We start from the raw sequence: 27283 nt of genomic DNA, 5'->3' as shown, positions 1-27283 counted from the left end.
TTAACCTGCAACATGGCCTTTAAATGAGTTTAACACCTCAGTTTTTGAGGGATGCAGACTGTCAAGAAAGAAGGAGAAGGATAAATGTGAGAGGCAGTGAGAGAGAGCAAAATCAGTGTATCTGCAAACTTCAGCAGAGCTCGATTTCACAGTATGTAGCACAGCTTAAACCTGGAGAGGACACAGGATAAGATCTCGCCCTGTCAGTAGCTAGTCCCTTGTGTGACCCCCAAGTCTGCTCTGGGTCCTGTGTGTGGCCCCACTTAGATAGCAGACAGCTGGAATGGTCACTAATCAATGAGAGGGCAATGGCATGAATTATCACAAATTAGGTGACCTCAGTCACTTTGATAGAGTCCGCACTGCACTGCAGGAGAGAATGAACTTGTATTGTATTGAGCACACTTACACATGCTAGACTCAACAAAACATATTTTCATACTAACAAACAAGCTTGCTTCTCTGCTATGCTGTGTCCTGGTCCAACAGGTTAGAAGAGGCAGCATGGATCTCGCATTTAGCAGTGATCCTAAGCACTCTAAACAAATGCTCTTTTTTACTGCAGTTCCAGACATCAGTAACCGAAAGAGTTTAGCGCCGCAGTGAACTCTTGTACATCAGCACTGCACACCTGCCGTCCCGAGAGAGGACACGGCCACCTTCAGCTCAAACTAGCTGCTGCTGCTGGGCTCTCATAGCGTAGGAGGTCCGGTCTGAGCTCTGCAGTGGTTTATGTGGAACAAACGGCTAGCGAGCAGCTGCTTTAGCAGTGCTAAACAAACAAAGCTGTACAGAGCTGTGTGCTAGCATGCTACTCTCTCTGGAGGTTTAGCCACTAGCGGTGCCTAAAAAAAGCTAATGAACAAACATATTGCATTTAATTTGAATATGCAACTTCTTGGTCTTGTTGATAATCTTGCGTTATGCTCTTTTTTTTTTAGATTTCTCTCTACGAAACTTCAGTCACTCCAAGTGTTAAGCGATTCAAATCCATAAAAGAAGTAGAAAACCAGCATTTAAAATCTCAAGGGTGTTTCCAAGCTAACCATGTGCTATTGAAACGTGTAAAGCTTACAGCATTCATCTGATGGCAGCGGTAGCGGCTCGGGCTTAGCATCTCTTTTAGGCCAGGCTTTGGGGGGATCAGCGGCTGCTTTTGTCCCTCTTTGGCCCGTGCTTTAGTGATGTAAATGCAGGGTGGCCTCTGGCTTCTTATCTCTAAGATTAAGACTCACACTGCTCTTTCCGCAATCTATTATCATAAGGGCCAGACTCCTAGCTTGGACTGCTAGCTTTATCCATACCAAATGCAGGGCCATACAGCGGAACGATCAAGGGATTAGCATTTTAACACAGTGTGAGTCTAAACTCCTGAACCTCTCTGTCACAGAGGGCAAGTCCCCAATGGCTTGCCAACTCACTATGCGGCACCCTAAATTAGTCTGCTGGATCAGAGAGCCAGGCTGTGTTTTGACATGGCTTTTCTTGGCTCAGAAACATTGCTTTTGTATGCTCAGTGAACAACTGTCAGTAGAGATAAAGGAATTGTTTTAAGGGAGTATTTATTAAGATTTTCCCAACTCAAACCTTACTTTTTCTTGCTTAAAGGTTTTTTGGAGATTCAAAATGTTAGACTGTGATTGCCAAGACCAGGAGTGTCTAGTCCAGCTCCTGAAAGGCCACTGTCCTCAAGTGTTTTGCTCCAACACCAGTTAAACACATTTAAACCTTATCAAGGTTTTCAGAAAGACTTAGATGCTTCCAGACATTGGTGATGGCATAAAATAAATAAAGCTAAAATCTGTTTGACATTGGCCCACCAGGAACAGGATTGGACACCCCTGGCCAAGACCAATACTAATTGGTTTGTTGCAGTCTTGTGGAAGCTATATCATGTGGTGCATTAATGTAAGGTTGGACCTGACAAGTCTTCCTTTTTCTCTGTTTTCACAGGATCCCGTCTACGGCAGGAAGATTCTCCACCTCGGATCGTAGAACACCCCTCCGATCTAATTGTATCTAAGGGCGAGCCAGCCACCCTAAACTGCAAGGCAGAAGGGCGTCCCACCCCTACTGTGGAGTGGTACAAAGATGGAGAACGAGTTGAGACCGATAAAGATGACCCTCGATCTCACCGCATGCTCCTGCCCAGTGGCTCACTCTTCTTCCTGCGTATCGTACATGGCCGTCGAAGCAAACCTGATGAGGGGGCATACGTTTGTGTGGCACGAAACTACTTGGGGGAAGCAGTCAGTCGAAATGCCTCACTGGAAGTAGCATGTAAGTATGCAGTTTCTTTAATTATTGTCTTGAGACACACAAGCAGTGTTGGAGAACTGTTATTTTTTTCCATGAACCCTGTTGACCAGACTACACCTTAATGTCCCTAAGTGTACAATTACACAATTTTGCTTCATAGAATTGCGATAAAGTATCACATCTGATGGGTTTTGGAAAATGCCTGATTTCCCTAGTTCCAAAACTATCAATGGGAACTATTTTGCAGTTGGCTGCCTACTTAAATTAGCTCTACATATGTTTTAGCAAATCTTAAAAATATCAGTCTGTTTCAGAACAAACTGCCAGGCTTGTAGTTTTCCCTTCTGACCGAGAAATAGAAATAATAGGGCATGCCAAGGAAGTGCAGAGCAGTAGACTCAGATGAAAGAGCATGCTATGTATGAAAGGAGGGTGTAGACACTTTGCACAGGAAGGCAGAATCTAGGAGAGGGGCTTATTGACAACCTGTAGATAGGTTCTGCTTTGAAGATGGGTCTCTGTTAGGTTGACTTGCATTTTCAGAGAGAGCTCATCTCCTGGGATCAAAACCCCATGCTAACCAGAGACCATTATGAGTGACAGCTAACTTGTCCTCATTTGCTTTTCTACCAGCCAGTGAGTATGCTATTTAAATGATAGGCCTTTTAGCTAAATCAGTGCTGTTTAGTGGACCGTTGTAACCAAGAAACTCTTTGCTAGGCAGACCTTGCACCTATTGTCTTGGGAGTTAAGATCTTTGTGATTAGTGAATACATTTCAGCATCTACTGTATAGTTGGTTTCAAGCCTTTATTTATTTTAATGTGGCATAAAAGCTAGCTACACTAGCTTAACAAATATGCCAAAGCAAAAGACATTAGTTGATGTTTATGATTAGTTTATGAGTTTGTAGTCTAGACCTGAAGTCTAACTGAGATGCTATCTTGAAGTCTGTTTCAACCACGAGCTGATCAATACTGCAGCCTCTCTTATGCATTGTTATGAAAATAGGAGCAATCCATCATGAAATAGGGATATGATGATACATATTGAATGAATGGATAACTAAAGTGGCTCTGTGTGCTGCCGCCAAGACCCCATGCAGTAATGAGAGGGTGTATGTGTGTTTAGCTGTTGGAAAGGGTAACTTTAGATGAAGGGACTGTGGGAAGGTTTTGAGAGCCAGTAAATTTTGAATGTTGCTGCATTTTCTATTTTTAATCTGTAATTGATGATACAGTACTGTGATTTGGGTTTAAGGATAGAAATGCAGAGATGATGTTGCATTTAGTTTCTGCAAAGAGTACTTTCAAGCTAGCGATTCCACTAAGCTTTTCAGTAGTATTTTTGAATACATTTTCTATCTTTAATCTGTAATTGATGATACACAACTTTGTTTTAGGTTATATGGTATACTGTATATAGAAGGGTATAAAAGCAGTTAGTGTGTGTGTATGTTGTGTGTTTTCACTCGTGTAGCTGGCAGGGGTTGTGTGTTTTCTCTGATCCTCTCAGGTCTTCCAAGGCGGTGGTGGTGGCCCCCAGGTGCTAACTGTGTGACAGCAGCTTGATCTATCGATCGCACTTAGAGGGGTCTCCTCACCTAAATGAAAATTCATGAAACATTGATGAAGTCCCCAAATATTTCTTTTTTTCTCCTCTCCTAGCTCTTGTATTTCTCTTTCACTTCTCCCTCTCTGTTCTTCACTAGCTCTCTATGTTTCCAGCATGGTGCTAAGTCAGATGCTTTGTCTGAAAACTAAGATAAAAGGGCACTGTTTTTTGAATGAAGGTAACTTGTAAGGAAACAAACCTGTTTCCAAGACACTAAAAGTCATCTAATGATCCAAAATAATATTCAGACATAACAAGTCAACACTTTGTAGTCAAATGTTGATTCAAATAAGTAAGTGCATCAGACACTAATTTTGTTCTTTCAACCATATATTGGAATGCTTTCTTCCTCCATATACAGCCTACAAAGGCAGCATTTTCAGGTTTTAGACACAGCCTGAGTTGACTAAAAGAGTTTAAGCGTGCTGTAGGATGTTTTTTGACTTTCATTTAAGAGATGAAGGCTTGTAAGGTTAGTAGGACAGAAGATACTAAACCTACAGCATGAAAGACCAAGAACTGTACTTAAACGAGACCCCTCAGCTGAGTTACGTTACCCAATTTCCACTCATAAAACTTCTCTTTACTGGTGATTGATCACAGTAGTGAAGCCAATCTAAACCGATACAGCTCATATATCGGTCCAAGCAAAATATGTTTCATCTGTCACATCGTAGAAATATTCTGAAGCGGCGCTGTTTTCTCAAGAAGTAAATGTTGATCTTATAGCCAGCTGTGTATATCTGATCTATATGAAATTACTCCCAGACTCACATACGTATAAAATGTCCACCTCCAAAACAAACAGCTGGCCTTTAGTGACAAACTAAAAAAATGTTCCAGACTGTTTTGTGACGTTCATTTGAGGGGTTCTGACCGTGGTTACCATCCCAGTACTTTTTCTTCTTCGTGTCACAAGACGTCTCCTGTTGCTATATAAGGTTCTGTCTCTCTCTTCTTCTCATACGGGGTCAGTCAGCACCCCCGCAAGCTGAGTGAATGGCTCAGCTGAAACAGATTGCAGGCAGACATTCGCTTTGGACTACTGGAGTTGCCCTATCAGAGAGACCCCTAACTGGGGTGAAGGAAGCAGAGAGAAGCCCGTGAAAGGAGCTCGCTGCATTATTAGTAATAAGGCAGATTGCAAGGAGATGTCCGCTGAACCAGGATTATCTTAAATGCTAGTCTTTAACAATTGAACATTAGTAATGCCACAAAGGAGATACACAGATTTTGTTACAGACGTTTATGTGTTGGAGATCTTAAAGTGAAAGGTGTGAAATGGTTAATTGTATCACTATTATGATGCAAAGTGCTTATTTGTCTCAACACAATTCGGTTTCATATTTCTTTGCTTACACCTCTCCAAATGGTCAATTTCTTCATTTAAAGGTACCGAACATGTCTTTCCACTTACCTCAACATAAATTAATCCCTTTCCTGTCATTTATAAGGTCTTAATTAGAGCAGAAGAAGAAGAGAAAGTGCTGACAGGCCACAGGGAGCAACTGGATGAATCCCAATTTGCGTACATCTAGCCTAAAGCCACATAATTCATTGAAGATGCATACATGCTTGAAATCTATTAAGTTCTTACAAAGCCTTTTTTTGGGCATTACACTGTTTCACTGTATGAATCAACTTTTCCGTATGAATGGCATTCTTATAAATGTCTCTGCATTTTAAGCTGGCCGTAATTGTTTACCATTTAGGCTAACAAAGATATATTTAAGAACCGCTTCAGCAGTTTCGGCATCAAATTATTAATTTGTTTTCTAAAACTGAATATGTTGGATAAGAGCACAATGGGTTGTGGGAAATTTTAGCCTACTTAGTATTAAACACTCTTTACCATGTACTGTGTATGTTTGATGTACTGTGGAGACAAACAACTTAATCAAGACATTTTAAACTTACATGCTATATGAAAAAAGGATATGAGGATATTTAGATTTTTTTTTCTCTTAAATGTAACTTTATTTGGCTTTTCTTTTTTTTCTTCTCTCTCTCAGAAAAGGTTTTACATACTCTGTCTCTCTGTGCTGTATATAATGGATACATTTCGGTCTAGACCGCACCCTGTAGCAATCCTTGCTTCTGCATGGGAAATATATTTTGTTCCTTTGTTGCTATTTTTCTTTCTCTGTGTCTTTATGTCTCTCTCCCACTCTCTCATTCTGCCTCTCTCATGGTCTTTCTCTTCTCGGGATAAACTGGGTCAATGAACAGGTTCATAAATCACTGTGAAAACTATGTCAGACTGAGGCAAACCCTGCTTTGAATAAATTTGCCAAAGTGGTGAAATCTCTGGTCGTAGCTTGTGTACGGGCACCAGAGGTGGAAAGTAACGAATTACATTTACTCGCGTTACTGTAATTGAGTAGCTTTTTTGTGTACTAATACTTTTTAAAGTAATTTTTTAAATCTGTAATTTTACTTTTACTTAAGTATATTTTGTTTGAAGTATTGTACTTCGCTACATTTTAAAACACATTAATTACTGAGTAAAAAAAAAAAAAAAAAAAAAAGAAAAAAAAAAAAAATCGCTCCCTGGAAACTACGTCAGTAAATTATGGGGAGGGCAAACTGGCGCTAAAATCACAAGAAAGATGCAGACGGACAAAACAGGGGTTAGTGGTGCAGACACCGCTGAAAACGAAACCCCGTCATATTCTGAAGTTGAACTCGAAGGAAATGAAGTGAACCCCTGGCCATATGTATGCTCTATTATGCAGTGTAAGCTGTACTTGCCTAGGAAGACCAAACTAGCAGCTTATAAAATCTCGACAAGACATCAACCCTTCGCAAGAATGTAGAGGTAAGCTAAATAATTGCATCGTTACATTGGTGGTTAAAATGAAGCTTTGACATTTTAGCAAGAGGTTTTGCACAAATTAGCTAAAAAGACAGTGGTGAGGAGTGTGCTATTTTTGTTTGAATGATGTGCGCGCGCATTTATAGTGCGTTCTTTCACTGTGTGATTCAGTCTCCTAAAATGCATTTAGAATGATCACAAAATTGAAGATATAGGGGCAGAAAATCCACATATTTATATAATTTCATATATTAAATCAAAATCACACAAAGAATGCCATCGTTTCCTCCAAAAATCATCATGAATATATACATACATATATATATATATATATATATATAACAGTTCAGTAAACAAGTTAATTAAGAGACTTGCGTTTTAGAAACCATATTGCCTTTTTAGCTCTATTTCTACAACAGAAAATAATTCCAAACACAGCCACCAAAGCACAGTTTTGCGTCTCTGAGCAACGTGACAGTGTTTCGTTCCTGAATGAATCAACCGTTTAAATGATTCGGTTCAATCGCAATGACTCACTTATTAACAGTGACTTGCTGACACATACTGGCCATTTTAATTTCACATTTAAAGTATCTTTTGATTTTTTTAAATAATTAATTTCTTATCATTTCAAATGAGTATTCAACATTTTATGTCTTGTATATCAAAACATTATTCATGCATTTGTAACTGCAGGTTAAATGCATTCTTGTCCTGCACTAAACAGTGTAATACATCTAAATGCCACTTCCAATGAATCTTCTTCATTTCCTCTGCATTAAAAGATGAGTTTGTTGATACTGATTTGCCTGGTAACAGCCCAAATGTTTTATTATTCTAAATAACTGATTCCTTTAATTAAAAACAACTAGTTTGAGATTAATAGACCTATCCCAGGGGTGTCAAACTCAGTTCCTGGAGGGCCGTAGCCCTGCAGAGTTTAGTTCTAACCCTGCTCCAGCACACATATCCTGTAGTTTTCAAATAAACCTAAATGATTAGATTAGCTGGATCAGGTGTGTTTAATTAGGCTTATATCTAAACTGTGCAGGACTGTGGCCCTCCAGGAACTGAGTTTGACACTCTTGGCCTGTCCCATTTTGACTCCCTCCCACTGTTAAAATGTAACTAAGTAATTTTTACTCTGAGTAAAGTTTAAATGAGCTACTTTTTACTTTTACTTGAGTAGATTTTTAGACTGGTACTTTTACTTGTACTTAAGTAAAATTTCATTAATGTAATGGTACTTTTACTTGAGTAGAATATTTTTGTACTCTTTCCACCTCTGACGGGCACTATGTGACAAGCCACATCTGGGGCACTGAGTCATCCAGGAAAATGTTAATTAGCCCCATGTATCTCTTCTCAGGTGGAGAGGTGTGTGTATTCTGAGTCCGAGGGCAACAAGCTTGTTGAACATGGGGGCATTAATTAAGTATAAAAAGTGTGAATATGTGTGTCGGGTCTGCTAATGTTCTGGGCTAATAACAATGTGAAAGTGTGTATCTAATTTGAATCTTAGCGACAAAAAGTGTTGATTCGTTCACTTGTAACCTTTATAAAGTATACAAATGAGGCAAGGGTGAAACAGATGTCATTGCTGGTTTGTTAAAAGGCCACTAGTCTGGGATTTGCTGGTGTTTAAAAAAAAGGTATTCACCAAAGATTAATTAAATTAATCAAACGCGACTTTAAAATCTTTGATAATGTTTACAAAAGATTTATATTTCAAATAAATTCCGATCCTTTAAAGTATCTATTCTTCAAAGAATCCTGAAAGAAAAGAAAGATGAAAAAAAAGATTATAAAAAATATTGAGCAGCACAATTGTTTTCCACGTTGATAATGAGAAGAATGTTTCTTGAGCAGCAAACCAGCATATTATTTTCAGTGTTTATACGGTATGCATGTATTTCCATTTTCGTTAGTTTTGGAGTATTCATAAGAAATCTGTTAGTCTGGCAGCAGTGCAAAAACAGTTGCATTATGTAGCAAAATAATTTCATAATATGAAAAAATATTGTATTAAATATGAAACCTATAATGATATTAATATTTTTATACTGTACTTTTTTAAACTTTAAATTTAGACGGTAATAGCTACATTTGAAGTCAAAAAGTTGCCAAAATATGCAAAGCTGTCAGCAGTATAATGTACATCTGTATTTCTGTATATATATTTCTGCTCTTCCCATTAACGGTATAGCTAAATATCTACTGGATGACACCGTTATGCTGTAGTGTGGTGTATCCCATCATACCACTCATCCAGACTAAAAACATCTGTCTGGTTTTTAACATTTCATCTAGTGGACAAGTGAGCATGTGTGAGTGAATTAGTCAAACACGTACTCACATGCAGTTGTTCTCATCCGCCTGATTGTAAATGTCATTGTCTGTCTGGGTCCTCTGACCTGCATTCGATTTATCCTGGGATCCAGGTTCTAGGGGTTGCTGATTAAGTTGAAAGCAGACGGATGCCAGGATGCATCCGTGGCCCACAGGGAATGTTGGTTTCTGATAAGAGGGAGGGAGGGTGAGGTGCCGGCTGAGAGGTGGAAGAAGAACGGATCTCTAGTCTGTGATAAAGGAGAAAGAAATAAAATCCCTGATTGAATGTGTCAGCATTGTATATCTGCAGTGCTGGAGTCAGCACCCACACCATAAAGACCAACCTTCTTATCAGCTTTATGTTACGTTACTCACACATTCACCCTGGCTGTGGTGATGCAGATTTTGAGGCATATCTTATGGCCACATCTTGGTGTGTGCGAGACTAATCGGTCAGCTGGGTAGATGATATTAAACGATTCTTCATTGTATGTATATGTGGAGGAAGCCCTCTGGAAAGGAGATAAATCATTGGTCCCATGGAACCCTAGAAATACACTCACGTACAGTATATACACAAACACACACTGACCTTTCTCATTCTCTCTCTTACTGTCTTTTGTAAGCTCACGCTTGTCCCCTTCTTCCCCCTTGTTCCATTTTAGTTGTATGGTATTTTGCCTCAGTTTTTGACAGGATAGAAGAGAAATTATGGGGAAAAGAATAAGGGTTGGCAAATGGCCTGAAATGGATTCAAGCTTCTGCTTTATTCAGTGTATGTTGGAGCATGTGCATGACCCGCCAGGCCGGATTTCTGACCGGTTTTGAGTTTTAACAAAAGTAAGAAGCACAGTCAGTCAGTAGAATGTATATATTTATCAGTGACATTCTGAAATTCTTGTTATAATGATTGTATAGTTATGTAATTATATATTTGTTGGGGATTTATATATATATATATATATATATATATATTTTTTTTTTTTTTTTTCAATGTATTTAATTAATAAACAGCTCTCAGCAGAAATCTGCACAGTTGCTCTAAGTGGCTTACAGTGAAATGGATTTATTAGAACAGAGTCCACTATTATCAGATTGTCATCGAGGATTAGTAGAAAGGATTTAGCCTCTTTAATTTTTTTAAACAAATGTTTCTGCTTTAGTTTGTTGTATTTGTATTCATTCAGACCCCATACAGTATGTGATCTGAATGGCACAGCAGGGACCAACAAGTGCTAAGCATCTCTCGGGGAACTCCTTGTTTTCTCACAGACCAAGCGCTGTAGTTTTTTGTTGGAATGTGTTTATCTGTGATCTCGTTTTCTCTCGTTAAATATTGGTGTGCTTTTATACATGCACCTCTCCTAATCTTTGTGTGTGTGTGTGTGTGTTACATTGATGTGATGTGGTCTCTATGACCCTAAACTACTTAAAACTCCATTTCATGATTGCCTGCCATCAAAAAGAGCCAGAAGCTATAGCGAATCATTCCGAATGGTCATTTAAATTCAATCAGAGTCCATACTATTGACTTCAATCTGCATTTCCAGACACAGCAGGCATGTTTGTGTCCCTGTGCTGTGCCAGGCGCTCACCTACTACAGGTTCCTCTGTGGTTCCCTGTCAGGTAGAACAAAAATATATAACCTTGGGGTTGATTCTCATGAGATTGCTTTATTCTGACACGGGATTGGAACCGACCCTTAAAAACCCGCCAGACCCCTCCATCGTAAGTGCTCTTTACGCAGAGCAGATATACCCCTAACCCTATGAATGTGCCACTGATGTCTACACGTAACCCTTGAAGCAAAGCCTGTAATCCATCAACTGTAGGTGTGCGTGTGTGTGATCACAAATTCAGCTCCGCCCTTAACTGAGGACAGAGGAAATTGAGTGTTGGGTGCACAGTGCTGACGGTGCAACCTCTCGCGCTTGAACACACACACACACACACACCGTGTACAAACCACAGCCCCGCTTTAGCGGAGTGTCATCATCAGAGAACACTTCCCGTCACTCTGATGGATGATGTGTTTTTGAACCTTGCACTCTGGTAACCTACAACACAACTCAATCAATCTGGCCACCTGAAGGTTTGTTCGAGACAAGGATGCTAACGTTGGCACAATCTAAATGCCAGTTTCCAACTTAAGCATCCTTTTCTCAAACTCCACTTCCTGCGGAGGACTAATAGTGTGTGTGATGCTGTTGTGACCGTGTGGTGTTATCTGTGCCGTTATTGAGTTTGACTCTTGTTACTCTGGGAGTGCTGCAGGAGTGTGAGTTCCTGCTGCTGCTCCGGACAGCTGTGGAGAGGAGGATGGATGGTAACCTAAGCTTCCTGTACCACAGTGTATGTCCGGGGGGGGGGGGTGAAATCCGAGCCCCCTCCTGTCCCTTGTCTCCTTCCTGCTTGTGTTTGAAATTGATAGGCAGTGTGGGGTCTTTCACAAGGCTTGGGAGTTTATGAGTGTGATCTAAAGAACAGCTGGAGTTGGCCACTGGCCGCTTGTCTGTGCTGCGTCCCCGGAGGGTGTCAATGAGAAAATTTGTCATTTGTAAAGGCCTCTGCCATAATTTTTTTCTTCATCAGTTGTGTTTTGTGCTAATTGCCTGTTTATTTGCTTTTAAGGGACCTTATAGAATGCATCAGTTGGGGTCCAGAAGAAAATATGCTATTTATTTCTCCATAGGGGAACTGATTATTAACAATATAACTTATAAACCTTTAAAGAGAGATCTACTGAGAGCTACAGGGCTGTTAAACAATGCTTTTGCTGGACCTATCAGTCTGCATTATTTCAACATTATTATTATTATTATTTTAGTAACTGTGTTTCATAGCACAATTCCTGGTGAAAAACTACACCACCCATGATTCTGCAAAGAAATCTCCAATAATAAGAAATTGTTGCTTCGATCCACTTCAGATGTTGACTACTGTATATACATATTTTGTAACTTATAAACAATTTTAAATCACGAGTTTAAAATTTCTCTATATTTTAATTCATGTCAATCACGGGATTGTAGTTCTTTTTATCTTTAAAAAATTTTTTTGTCCATATTTCAAATACAGTTGTTGTTTCAAATCTAGTTTATAATGCGATTTGGTTATTAATAATAATAATAATTCATTACATTTATATAGCGCTTTTCTAGGAACTCAAAGCGCTTTACATAGTCTGGGGGTATCTCCTCATCCACCACCAGTGTGCAGCATCCACCTGGATGATGCGACGGCAGCCATAGTGCGCCAGAACGCCCACCACACACCAGCTTACTGGTGGAGAGGAGACAGAGTGATGAAGCCGATTATTGGCTCATAATGAAGTGAAGTGAAGTGAAGTGACATTCGGCCAAGTATGGTGACCCATACTCAGAATTTGTGCTCTGCATTTAACCCATCCGAAATGCACACACACAGAGCAGTGAACACACACACACACTGTGAACACACACCCGGAGCAGTGGGCAGCCATTTATGCTGCGGCGCCCGGGGAGCAGTTGGGGGTTCGGTGCCTTGCTCAAGGGCACCTAAGTCGTGGTATTGAGGGTGGTGAGAGAACTGTACATGCACTCCCCCCACCCACAATTCCTGCCGGCCCGGGACTCGAACTCACAACCCTTCGATTGGGAGTCCGATTCTCTAACCATTAGGCCACGACTTCCCTCATAATGCTTTACCGAATACTTTTTGAAAATGAATAGAGAAGAATCCCTCTGGAACCAAGGCCACTGAGTGGACAGACTCTGTTGCAATCTAATATACTGATATCTAAAGGTATTTTTTTACAAGAGACTCGTTCTAAAAAGAGATCTCCTCCATGTCCTCATCCAAGTGTTGTAGGGGGCTTGTGGGCCTGTGAACAACCTTCTGAAAACGAAAATGATAAATGGGACTCCCCATGATGTCACAAACTTCACACATGAAGGCCATGGGACTGTAGCTTCACATTAAGTGCACATTTGGGACACGTCATTATTTTTCAAGGCTTCTTGCACAAAAATGTATCCTGATTTTGTTATTCATTACCAATTTTGACCTTTTCTCTGACCCATAAAATTTGCTGTTTCTTTAAGAATTTTTTTTATTTTTTTATGAAAATGAAGTTTGCTTTTATTGGCAAACCTGCCAACACTGGGATAAGTCACATTATAATTAATTCAGGCAGGCCAAGTTGCTGCCTATTGATGTATGTGAAATGTATACGTGTGCAGTTGTATATTAATGAGTTAAGTGTGATATCAGAATCAAGAGAACTTAATTTTAATGACCTGTTTTGAGCACATTAAGATGGTCTGAATATTGTTTTTATCCACTTGTTATTTTACCAAGATATGTAGATTGTCTCATCATGCATGTGTGAATATTGAGTTTATTTAGACTGATCTCTAGTTCATCTGTTTGGGCTGGTAAAATCGTTCTTATTTGGGAGGCAGCGAGACAAACAGATGGACTGATAGACATGCATACACACACACACACAGCACTTATAAACTTGAAAACATGAGGCAGGGGGACACATGGATCTGTTGGGCATGCATACACAAACACACACACATAGTAGTGTGGCTAAAGCCCAAGTGCATAGAAATCAGAACAGCTCCATTCAAATGCAAAACAGAGTCTTATCTACAGACTGTTCTTCACTGCTCTCATGTGCTCTACACTGATCAGGGCAAAACTATTATTTGGAGACGTGTGTAAATCTGTAAGTGTACATTCTGGTACCTATATAAGATTATGTGTGTGTGTTTGGATCTGAATTTCAATATGAGGGTCACTTGGGTTTTATTGGACTCTTTCTTCATGGTTTTTCACTTGAGGTCTTATTCAGATTTTATTTTTCTGAGGTAGGCTAGGTTTTCCCTCATGCTTTACTCTTTGAATGTTTTCTAATGATTTTTCACTAAAAAGTTTGTTACCGGTGGTTTTTCTCTTGATTTTCACTTGGTCTTTTTTCTTGAATCTTCACTGGAGGTTTTTCGCTCCCATTTGATTTTTTCTTTTTTCCTTTTTTTTTCTTCTTCTTATGGTTTTTACTTGGTCTGTTTTCCTATAGCGTCTGTGCTTTGGAACACAAAGCTGAACCTTTATGAGAATAATCAGTCACATTTTTCATGGCTTTAACCTGATCAGAATATCCAATATTCAGCTGTTAGCGCCGAGAGGGGCCAGTCACATGGTAGACCCACATTTCATCCATTATGAACTACTATATAGCGCTTTCAAAGATGAAAGCTACTAAATGATCCAAATCAATCACTTTAATTTGTCTGCCACATTGTTATCAAGGGTTAAACACATTTATTTAATGCTTAGTGGTGGTGTTTGTTTTTGTTATTGTTGAGATCAGCAGTGTTTCATCCTGGTGTGGTGTGTGAGTGTGTGTGTGTGAGGATGTCTTTGGATGGTTTAATATCAGATTTCTGACCTGCACGGGAAATGAAAGCAGATGACAGTGAGTGATCACCTTGTGAGTGCGTTTTGTGTGTGTCTGTGATTGACAAGCTGATGCATTTGACTACTTCGATCTTTAAGAAACGTTAATAGTCTCCTGCTCCTGGCTCCATATACTGTATCTAGTGGGTGTGGGTAAGGAGAGGAATGAATTATGCATTTCTAGCAGACTATGACAAAATGAACACCTTTAGATTCTCATCTTCATAAATCTTTATTGTATTTGGACACTAGCTGCATGTTTGCATAGCAAATACAGGCCTGGTTATTTAGATTTGTTTTTCTAGAGGTTATACATTCCTATTGACATCTAAATATACAGATGTCCTAAATGAAATTAAGGTTAAACATAAGCCCCACAGTGCACCAATTGAGACTATTTGAATTGCTCCATATGTGCCAGCCTAATGTTTTAATTGCCCACTTTAAAACTTTTTTTTTTTTTTTTGAGATCCTAGAAGATTTGTATTAATTTTTTTCTACCAAAGAGAAAAATACATTCTCTGACACATTATGAATATTGATTTGGCTCCTTATAACAGAACAAGCACTGCAGGGAAGTATGCTGCACATTAGTGCTCTGTTAGCACTAGTAATTGCACACATATAGACACTGTAATTCAACTGGAGGTTCACACATGTGCCAACAGCAGTGATATATGCACAAAGGACACATTTGTACTCTATAATTCTGCATACAGATGTGAGGTTAGATGGAGACAACCAAACGGATTTATTCAAACTGTAGTTTTAACTTTAGACTATATGCAAAGCAAATAGCAAACGTTATGCAAAATGAAATCTGCAGCATGTTGCATTCTGTGATTTAAAACCCGGTGATTCTCCCAGCTGGTAGATAAGGTCTCAGTTCTAACAGTCTGATTTAATGCTGTATAACATCCCAATGAATGGCACTGTGTTGTTTGGACTCTCTCAACCGGACTAGAGAAATGAGAACAGTCCGATAATGATTTCCTAGCCGATCCTTTAATCCCAAACACAGTGCTTATCTCTGTGGTGTAAAGCATGTGTTGTGTGGTAAGCCAGGTTTCAGATAGGCCTGTCTCTGAATGGACAGTCATTGAGGAGTCGTGCAGAGGCCGGTGTGGAGGGGTGATAGCACAAGCTTCTCAAACGCAGTAGCAGATAGGAGGTCATTTGCTGGAAATTACCTCAGATGGGCCATTGATTGACCTGTTATTGAACTTTTGCTAATAGACTAGAGGCACAGCGCAGGTCTGGCTGTGGGTGGTACAGTGGAATGCAGGTTTTGTAAACATCAAGCAGCTTTCGTATTAGCTGAAAAAAGGAAATCGGTTGATTCTAAGGAAGTACTGATCAGTTTTGGCCTATACAGATGTTGTTGTTGATTGTTTTTGATATATGTTTGCTTTTGGCAGATGCTTTATTCAAACTAACTTGCATTGCATTCAGGGTAAGAATTTTCTCAATTGACCTCATCTCATGACCTTTGCTGATAAATGATTGGTAATATAATGATAACAATATACAGTATGTTATTAAAGATATATTATTAACATCTTTGAGTATTATCACATGCGTAGCAGTACAATACTGTATAAAAAACGTGCACTTTTTCCTGGATACGTCCTGGCCAGGATTTCTATATTGTCTAAAATATTCAGGTCTTGACTTTGTTTTGCTATTTTCATGCATGCTGAAGGTAATGATCGAAAAGTAATTTGAACAAGAGTCAACAAGAGTCATCATAAAAGTTGCTAGCCAATTCAGTCAAAAATACAAAGGCAGCACTCTGGTACACAGCATTAAAATGATATCAGCCAAATCTATTGCTCTGGAACAAATAATTGGTTAGCCAGAAAGTTATGTATGCATACACTTATTTTTCAAGTTCAAAAATTATTGCATAATTTTATGCACTAATGCATAATGTTGATGCATCTTGCATAGTACTAGCAAGTCCTGAGTCATGGGTTCAAATTCCATTGTATATTGTATATCTTAAGTGCAGTGATACATATCCCTAGAAGTATTTGGCAATCTGTTCTAATCACCAAAACCCTTCTCTTGCTTTCTCTCATAATGTACACCCTTCTTTTCTGTCATCCCTTCCTCGCCGCCTCTTCCTCTGATTGTCGTGTCTCTAACGGTCCACAGATGATAACTATTCCTCCTCAATCTTTCAACCCCTCCCCCTCAAATCAGATACGGGGGCCTCGTCAGGCAGCTAATGAAATTAGCCCCGTGTCGCCCATACGCTTTAATAAGTCACTTGACTCGATTAAGGATGTGATGGTGGGGGATGTCGAACGGATACAGTGAATCTCCAACTCGCCCGACGGTGCCAACCCTGGTGTCGATTATCATAAATATTCCCAGTCCACACACCTCAGGCAAAATCCACACTCCAACATCCCCCTTTTTCTCTCAAAATTCCTGTTTCCAGGACCAGGCGCCTCTTTCGGCAGCCTGGCAGGCAGATCGGAGGGAACATGAAGAGTGGTGGTGCCAGCATTGTGCTGTCATTAACTCTCTTTGACTGGCAGCCATCAAGCTGGCTGAGCCCCACCCCCCTGCTGTGCTGCAGTCTCCACCTCTCTTCCCTTCATCATTCTCTCCTGTCATCGCTCCATCCCAAAGTGGCAGCGATTCATTGGGTCTCAGCTGCTAGGAGAGATGATACTCCAACCACCCGCTGCTTGGGTGAATCTTCTTGGATCAGGAAAGTGAAGCCGGCTAGCATGGAGTGACAGACGTTGGCCCGGTGAGGGACCTGATCCCCTTCTGCCTCTCCGCAGAAACCTCATGCTGGGCAGAAAGTGCCGGATAAGTGTAAGCAATCTGCAAATAACTCAACATTGCATCCAAAGTATTTTATTATCATGGACCACTTTTATCCATGATTCCACAAGATGAGCACATTCATTGATCAACTCAATTTACAAGATAAGAGGTGTGTGTGTGTGTGTGTGTGTGTATGTGTATGTGTATGTGTATGTGTATGTGTATGTGTATGTGTATGTGTATATACTGTATATATATATATATATAGCAGACTTAACTCTGTTCCAGCAGTTTTCCAGCATCCCTCCACCACCCCATTTCCTCACTTCCAACTATTCTTATCCCAACCTGGGATGTGGGGTGAGTACTCTGGGTTTGGGCCAAATTCCGAGCTCAGAGCCATCACCTTGGGCAGCAACCTTTACTCCATTTATTATAGTGGTTAGAGAGTATGACCCCTATCCCTAGGGTTGTGGGTTCGAATCTCGGGCTGGCAATACCATGACTTAGGTGCCCTTGAGCAAGGCACTGAACCCCCAGCTGCTCACGGGCATAAATGGCTGCCCACTACTCCAGGTGTGTGTTCACGGTATGTATGTGTTCACTGCTGTGTGTGTGCACTTTGGATGGGTTAAATGCAGAGCACGAATTCTGAGTATGGGTCACCATACTTGGCTGAATGTCACATCACTCACTCATTTCAGTGTAAACTTGTGAAGTTTGAATTGAATGTTCAGTATATCATTTCTGCACCACTAGCAGCATTAAATGAAACTTGAAAAATAATGACTCTCAAACATGCACCTGTTTTCCATTATTTGGACAAACAGATAGTCCTGCCCTAAACACCTATTTCAGGTCACTCTAACAAAATAAATATATATATAATCTATATAATATATAATCTATAGCATTACAGTGTTTACACACTTAAGGAACATTATGGAATATTATCCCTTTATATTGAGGTTGGATAATGAGGAATATATGGTTTACAGGTGAGGAGAGGAATCAGAATGAGGTTCAGAGGAGGGGTTTTATTACAGGTATCCATTCAGCTGAGAGTAATCTGTCAGGATGGATAAGTCAGGTTTGATGTTTCTAAACCTGACAGCAGTGGTGCCTGTTTCCAACCGGCTCTTCCCAGGTCCTGAGCGGTGCCACAAAAAGGAAATGGGGTTAGAGAAAGAGAGAGTAAGAGAGACACCTATGTGTTTCCTTTGTAGTCTATACAAGTCCATTAAAAATTTCTTTCAGTATTTTTGTCTTGTTCTCTAGTAAAAATATCCAAACATCCTTGATACAATATAAATTAACGTTTATCTCTTTTTTTTTTGTTTTTTTTTTTTATAATTCTAACAAAATGTATTTATGTTTATGCTTAATATAGGATAAAAAATGGGAAAATGAATCTTTATAAATGATACATTATTTTACAAACTTTTGCTTCTGAACTAAATGTATCCTAATTTAACAGTTTTTAAATATTTTTTATATATATAATTTACTGTAACATTTATTTCATTTTATTTTTTGCCTTAATAAAAGATGCATTTACTTAACATTTTGTCAATTTTTTTTTTTAGAAAATATACCTTGATTTAAATGTATGTTTTTTTTTCTCTTGTAGACATAAATCTAACAAACTTTAGTTTTAGTTAGATAAGTATGCTTAATGGTGTATGAAAATTAAACTTTTACATATATTGCAATGTGGCTGAGATTTTGTGTGTGGTTAAGTGCTTGACCATGTGATGGATTGTGTGTGTCTTTGACACCAGTGAGCATCTCTATCTTTTTAATGGATGCAGCAGCCTTGTTTCCTGACAGCTGGCATCCTGGTGCCCGCCACAACTCACCTCACACTTCTTCAAACTCTCAGTCTTTCCCTCTTCACTTTTCTTTATTATTCACCCCCACATGTTTGCCTAGCCCCAAATAAACAGACCTAAGGGCTTATAACAACTGGAAATGAGCTTATGCCCTACTGTGACTCCCTTTCTTTGGTCTGGGACAAGAACCCCACACACATATTACCGCTTCACACCAAAGTCCACCATCCACATGGGGCCAGAAAGGGTCAATGGATTTGCCAGGTCACCGTGGCAACTCTTGACAGGCTCAAATGTCAGAGAATTGGCCGGCCATGACAGTGCTGTCAGAGTCAAATGCCCCCCTTTACACGATGGTTTATTGCTGGAGAATGAGGGGGAGAAGCAAGGAGGGACAGGGAGATGCGGGGGTCCTGAAGCTGTGAGCTTTCAAACCAGTCTGGTTATGTCAGGGGCACACTGACACACTGTCACTTTAGGTCTAATTGGGACAGGTCAAATCCCTCGAGGCATAAAGGGTTATGCTCGGCCTGTTCTGTTCTGTTTCGCTCTTGCTCTCTCTCTCTCTCTCTCTCTCGATGTCTCTCATAATATGGCTTCCTACCTAAATTTCTCTCTTTTTTAAACTTACCAGTTGTTTAAAGGGATAATTCACCCCAAAATTTTAACTTTAACTGAATTTCCAAGCAACTCTTTTTATCCATACAATGTAAGGCGGTGACCGCAGCAAAAAAATAAATAATAATAATTGAAAAAAAAATAAGTCCCCTTAAACGTATAAAGCTCTATTGCAAGTCTATTGAATCTATTTGATATGAAAATTAAAGGTGTTATTCGCTGAAAATCTTTCCCATTTCAGTAAATATGAATTAACCCCTTAAATAGTCAGTTAAACTTTGCCGTATAATCCTAACAGATTATTCAGACAGTTACTCAAATAATTAATTTGCACAAATTGTCTGCCATTACCCGTCTTCAGTGTCATATGATCATTCAGAAATCATTATAATATGCTGATTTACTCCTCAAGAAACACTTATTATTATAAATGTTGGAAACAGTTGTGCTGCATAATATTTTTGAATAAACTTTTGAATAAAAAATACCAGATTATTTGATGAATATAAATTTCAAAGAACAGCATGTATTTGGGATATAAATAAATACAGAAATGATTTACCTGACCCCAAACCTTTGAACGGCAGTGTACATTCAGGGCTCAGGAAAATGAACTGATAGAAAGAGAGATGGCGTTTACACAGTGACAAGATCAATAGATGGGCAGAATGGCAGAATATTTATGCGTTCAGTGCGTCAGTGATGTGAGGATGATTGCATTGATTGATCCAGGGGTTGTTTAGGGGTCAGTTCCCCTCAGAAGGGATGGATAATATACTCTCTCACACACATTTGAAGCTCTACTATTACATCTCGATTAGATCTTAGATTATTTTAACTTGAGATTTGCGTGATTGTGTTGGTGTGTCTATTTTTCAATGTAAGCCTGCATGAGGCCTAGTGATCTTATGTGAATTGTGAGCCAGTGTGTGGATTACTGTGTATTTTTAAACAGTGTGTATTTCCACATTAGCACTTTCATGAGGTTGCATTTGTATGCATGTCCATGTCTATGCCGTGTGTGTGTGTGGTGAACAGTGTCAAATGGGTTTGTTTGGCTGCTTGAACTGAAGAAGTTTATTCTGATTGGCTACGAAGCCAGAACTAATACCTGCATATTTATTTTCCGTCTGCTTAAGCAAATGCTCCCAAACAGCCAAATAAACCCATACAAAGACAAAAATTAGCCCCTGTTAGGCAGAACATATCTCCTAAACTATCACCATGGTACTTTACCATCATACTGAATGACTGCCATATGAATACACTATGGTAGTGAAACAGTACTGTAATATATTTGTGGACCGCATTTAGGACAGGGCCTATATCTATGTTGCTTTACCTGTCCGTTAATATCTCAAAGTCTGGTAAAATGAATCGGAGACATTATGTGCAGACATGTCGACTGAAGTCTCATTATTGCACTGTGCCGTGTAGAAACACTTCCGTATCTTTTTGCAGCCTGTCTCATCGCTCTCTCTCCACTCTCATTACCACTCCATCACTGCAGTTTGTTTTATTAGGCCCCAGAGGTGGCTGCCAGGCAACTGTGTGTGTGTGTGTGTGTGTGTGTGTGTGTGTGTGTGTGTGTGAGTTGAGCGCTGTGGCGGTTCCCCAAAGTGGCATCTTTCTTCCTTCTGACCTACATACTTTTACAGCAATATTCAGTTGAGTTAATTTGTTTGATGTGAGCTGTGAGGTTAAAAACACAAACACAGACTTGCACACACTGTCCCAGAACAAATCTTATTGGATTAGGCTCCGGGGAAGCCAGATATTGCTTGTACAGAAGTTGAATAGACAGTGACTTGAACAAATGCTGTTAATCACCATGGCTCTTATTGTAAGCTTGAATTGCAGTGGATTTAAAGGGGCGGTACACCCAAAAATGCATGAACTCTTTTGAGCTTTTGAATTAAAATTGATTGTTATTTGCTGAAAATCCCCCCCACCATAATGTGCTCTTGCAATCAATTTCAACTTAACACACGTATGGTATTTTCAAAGTACTTTATTTTGAAGGACCCCAGAATTGATTTATTCACCCTCATGTTTTTTCCTAAACTGTAGGACCTACTTTATATACAGGCTGCTCTTTTCTGTACAATGACAATGGGGACTAGAGCTGTCATGCTCACAAACTGACCAAAATGTGCCATAGAAATGGTCCAGGTGATTTGTGAACTATATTTCAAGACTTATTTCAAGTATTTTCAGCTTTTGGATTGGAATTGAAGTTATTTGTTGAAAATTTCCCCTTCAGCCATAACCACTGTCTTACCAACCACTGTTGTCCTATTTTTATTTATTTTTTTATATACAGTGAAATGAAATAAGAGTTATTGTGTGTGCAGGCACTGTTTTTTTTATTGTTCATTTATTATCTATGTTATTAACCATGTTATCTATGTAAACATGCTACACAGACCATTATTACTTCGTTCTTTTTTGAACATGCCACTTTTTTCAATGTTGAACATGTTCGTACACTTTAACATTTCCTCGTGTGTGTTTTGCAGTTTTAAAATTGAGACTGAATGACAATTGTGAGATGACATATTTTTTTTTATTTTGTTTTTGCTTTGAGCGTACTGTCCCTTTAAAACAAGATGTCAACAGCTAAAGCTTTTTCCAGCACTGGTCTATCTGTGTATATATGTGTGTGAAAAGTTCTCCCGCTGTGAGCTTTGTCTGTTCTTTGTCTCTCCTCTCATCTTCTCTACATATACACAAATGACAAGGCCCACAATCTGGCATCAGGTGGATAGACCCTGTCTGTGTCTATGGAGTTTGTGTCCAACTGTGTGTGTGTGTGTGTGTGTGTTATTTGAATAGTGTATAACAGCAATTTGAAACGTCCTAGATTGAGGAGACAATCACACACATCCATCTCTATTCTTCTTCCTCTCAGTTTCTCTTGGTATTCTGTACACAATAGTTTCTGTGATTATGGCCTTGTTGTGTGTATACGTTTAGTGGCAGCGTTATCACAGCCCTGTATCCTTTAATATATGAACTGTTACATTTTAGAGCTTGCGGACTGCTTTAAATCCCTGTGTTTACCGTGTTTTATTTCTCTGGATGCCTGAGAGACAAGACATGTCACTCAGCTCCACTCTTTAAAAACACAGGGCCATTTCCTTTTCTGCTCAACAAAGCTTCCTTACAAACGCACACATACAGACTCAGAGTCTCAGTGAGGCTGATTACAAAATGAATGCTTTCATCACCAGACTGCGAGGCACTGAAAACTGTGCTCTTCAAACACACTGTTGTTATCCGTGCATCTGCGTTTACACAATATTCACACTGGAGCTATGAATAATCAGTAATAAGTTCCTAAGAAATAAATAGGCGCCACATACCAGTTTGGTTTACAGTGAATAACTAAAGCAAATAATTATTCTCCATTTATATTCTGCTTGGACACAGGTTTTTTTTTTTTTTTTGCAAGTTGTATAGATGTTTTTGACAGATGAACCAGCAGAGATTGCTTGCATTTACGATTTCACTTTTAAAGATGACGTAATACATCAATGTTACATGTTTTAGAATATAGAGCAGGACATTATGTGGATTTTTATCCATGTTTATTTGATTTAATTGCATTGTGGATTTTTGATGAGTCAAATTTATGGAAGCTTATTGCCACCATGGAATTTTGTCATGGTTCTGAAATATTTCCCTCAAATCTAAGGGGGGAAAAATATCCAAATTAGGAAATAGAAACTCAAAACTGTGACAAAATCATAAAAAAATAAATTTGTAGAGAAGCTACCAATAAATAAATAAATACATTTGACTATTAATTAATTAATTTATTGTTTGATGAAATACATTATTTCATGTTAAATTTAATGCACTTAATACATACATATTATAAACATAAACCAATACTTTACCCACAAATTAAAATTATGTAATCATTTACTCACCTCACGTTGTTCCTCTTTGTAACACAATAAAATATATTTATATATATACACACGAAGCAGCATTAGGCTGAGTAATTGATGATAGAATATAGATTATTGATGAACTATGCCTTTAGATGTCTGGACTTTACAATATCAGTGCTCGTTTTCTCGTTATCTCCTTTATTTTTTTCTCTTTGTTCGTAAGGTCCCCTGCGTTTCTGTAAGCCCTTGTTTCTGAATCTCATCCTGTGCCGTTAACAGGCTAACCACCGGTGTTTATCCTGTTGAAATGATTGGATTTAAATTGTAGGAATGACATCGGGGAGACTAAAAAGGAATAACAAACATAAGAAGAGTACGAAGGGGGAGTATGGAAGTGATGTTAGAAGAGCGTCCCCCAGGACAATAAATCCCTTTCTTCCAAATCCCATTGTTAAAAAGCATGAAACCGGATTCCTGTTACAAGGCCTCTGATCTGAGGAGGCACGGCCCAAAGGACTCAATTAGAGGTACAACAGGCCTGATCTTTCTACCTTTTTTTCTTTTCTTCTCTGCATTCTCTCTTCCCTTCTGTCTCAACCTGCTGTGCCGTCGTGCAGCAGCTGGGATCTGGCAAGCAAAGCATGATTTCTGAAACACACCGAGCAATAAATGGCACTGGGAATCTGTTAACCTTAGCCATAGATAGACTAGCAAATATTGTTTGTTTATGTGTCCGAGCTGTCCTACTGTGTGGTTTTATATTACATTCCTTTTTTCAGGCTCAAAAGTTAGATTAATGTTACATTTATGCGAATTTATAAAGGATACATGCTAATATGTAACTCCAATTGAATCAAAACCTTAAATAAATGAGTGATATAACAAAAGCAGATAACTCATTCATCTTCCCTGAAGTCATGATTTGATGAAATTGTCCTTCGTCCGTGACTATGGTTCCACCCTGCCAGTGTGCCTGGGGACAATCATTTGTGTGACGCATTGGCAGGAAATGTGGCTCTGATTCGACTGAATCTACTGTGTCAGGTGTTTAATCTCATATATTAAATATAAATATTCATGTGAACATCATGCCAGAGCTCTTAATTTCAATTGGCTTTAAAAATCACTGTTAAAACCGATTTGGCCTAGTTGAGAGTTCAAGGTTAACAAGCAGTAACCTTGTATTTGTTGATGTAAATTGCAAATTGAAATGTTAACATTTTTTCTTTTAATGTCATTAGCTGTGGTTTCATGTAAAGAACCTTTACATTTGGAACATTCACATATTGGAGACAAATATTGCTTAAAATATCGGCTTAAGTTTTAACTAAATTGAACAAAAACACACATTTTGAGGATAAATCAGGTTTATTGTCATTAAACAAAACTAAAACCATAAACAAAACATTACTTTTGGCAAAATACTGTAGATATTTCAATTTTTTCAGCTAGTTTGGCAAAGCCACATTTAATTTGAATTACTAAAATAACTAAGACTAATAAATAAAATAATAATAATAATAATAATAAAAAAACATTAAAGGCATAAAAAACTAATAAAAATTACAAAACAAACAACAAAATATTATGTTATAATGTAATAAATAATATATAAATAATAAAATAAAAATAATATAATATTATGTCACCGATACTGACATTACACTGGGCTGAATAGACTAAAAATAAAAAATCTGTTGCATTTTAGTGTAAAATGTAGGATTTTATTCAGTTCAGTATCATTATTGCAATAAGCAATATATAAAATCAATGGAAGTCATTGGGAGGTTGTCATATATAGCTAAGTAAATGTGTGTTTATGTTATGATCTAAAGAGGAACCTGTAGCTGCCAATTGTCCTCGACCAGCAAAAGTCAATTAGAGGCTCATTAAAGAAAGGAATTAGTTGTTATAGATTTGATAGGAGAGTTATGTGTATAACGTTAGCGATCTAGCAGCAGAGAGGGCCATTCGTTACTCCTGGGGGAAATGAGAGGATGTCTACAACAGACCAGCAGTTAATGGATTCGGATTAGTCTTGAAAAATGTCTGATAATTAGTTAATCAAAGGCAGCGCCTACCCACAAGTGTTAGCTTCTTTTACATTAGCGGCTTTGTGTGAAAAACAGGTCAGTGTGCGACTGCTCATGACAGACAATAGAAAGCCAGCCACTGCCGTTCTCGTTCCCCTTTCGAAGCGTTTTCCGAATGAATTGCTTTCAATTTTTCTGTTAATTACGTGTAGAAAGCCTCTTTGTTTGTGTTAGTCTGGATAAATGTTCATTAATTCGTTTAATGTGTTTTCACATCAGGATCGGTTGCAGGCGATGGCGCTTGAAAGTTTGATCCAAATTTCTTCCCGTGTTTACTTGCTATTCGACCACAGTGACATTTATGGCTGAATAGCCAATGAAAAAACAGCGGGCATTGACAACCTGTCCCGCTAGTCCATGGATCCCACCACTGTTCCATGAGTAATATGCTGTTTTCTCTGCAATCAATTAGTAAACCTTCATTAGCAATGCCATCAGTTATGTGAACCTGACAGGGAAAGGACAGACTACATGTCCAAGACGAGAGGCTCGACTACACGTGTTAGTACCATATTAGTTAAGTGTGTGTTTTTGTGTAATTGTGTGTTTTACCTACGGAAACTACTGAAGTTGGTGATCCAGAATTGGTTGTACTTGTTAAAAAAGTAATCTGTTTAAAACTTACAGTTGCTAAAATGCTACACATTTCTGCTGTATCTCATTAATTTGAGCTTCAATCCATGTGCTGAAATAGTCGACCTTCACGTTCTCCGTTCTTTGATGAGTACAGTACGTGCGGGGCGAGCGTCTGTGAGCTACGGTTATGATTAGAGGCCCATGGAGATTAAAAGCACCACATATTGGATATTCTCGTGATGGATGAGGGGATCAATTAAACAATATGAAATGTGTTCTGCTGCTGCTCTTTAGGGACATACTGAAAGAGGGAGGGAGGACTGGAGGTGTGCTGGGAGATTTCTCATCATTCTCTTGCCTTTCCCTCACTTCATGTGACTCTGCTGATTGAGAGAGGATAAATAACGGTGCAACTGATAAGGACACAGATTTATTTACTTGTTTATAAGGGAATTTCAGGCTGGCAGTGACAAGGTTTTTTTTTTTTTTTTTTTTTTTTACATGGGAACTGTTAAAATGTATTCCTTCACAGCATAAAAGCCGTTTCTCTGTCAGCAAAAAGAAGGCTTTTTAGCTTTGCTTTTAGTTTCTAGGGTATGTGTTTTGCTGTGTGTGGGATAATTGAATTCTTATGGAAGTTATAGAAAAGCAAAATAACAGTTAAAATTAGATTTGTATTTCCTGAAGGAAATCTCCAAGCAAAGCAGCAAAGAATAGTGTAAACTAGTTAAAACATATTAAATAGAAAGAGAGAGCGAGAAACTGAAAGTAATAAGCAAAGAAAGCAGTATAGATTGATAAATAGATACTGTATAACAAGGTGGGAAAAAACAGCAATTTTTCTAGTCCTCAGCATCACATGATCCTTCAGAAATCATTCTGATATGTTAAATTGGTGCTTATGTAACATTTATTAATATCGGCTGTTTAATAATATTGTGAAAATGTGATCTTTTTTTTGTCAATATTCTTTGGTGTATAGAAAGTTTCTGGTAATAAAATCTATAATTGTCAAAA

General features: G+C 38.6%; 1 protein-coding gene across 4 annotated transcripts in view; it reads left to right on the top strand.

Moving 5' to 3' along the window:
• LOC132123465 (roundabout homolog 2-like) overlaps positions 1-27283 on the top strand; it is a 380238-nt gene that overhangs the window by 215847 nt on the left and 137108 nt on the right. For all 4 annotated transcript variants that reach the window (XM_059534086.1, XM_059534089.1, XM_059534087.1 and 1 more), the window contains one exon: positions 1954-2280. In XM_059534086.1, the coding sequence (XP_059390069.1) occupies positions 1954-2280 (327 nt within the window). The remainder of the gene's footprint in view (positions 1-1953; positions 2281-27283) is intronic.

The sequence above is a fragment of the Carassius carassius genome, chromosome 41, assembly GCF_963082965.1.
Source record: "Carassius carassius chromosome 41, fCarCar2.1, whole genome shotgun sequence".
NCBI lineage: Eukaryota > Metazoa > Chordata > Actinopteri > Cypriniformes > Cyprinidae > Carassius > Carassius carassius.
Note: the sequence above shows the minus strand (reverse complement) of the source record. Positions and strands in the feature narration are given on the sequence as shown.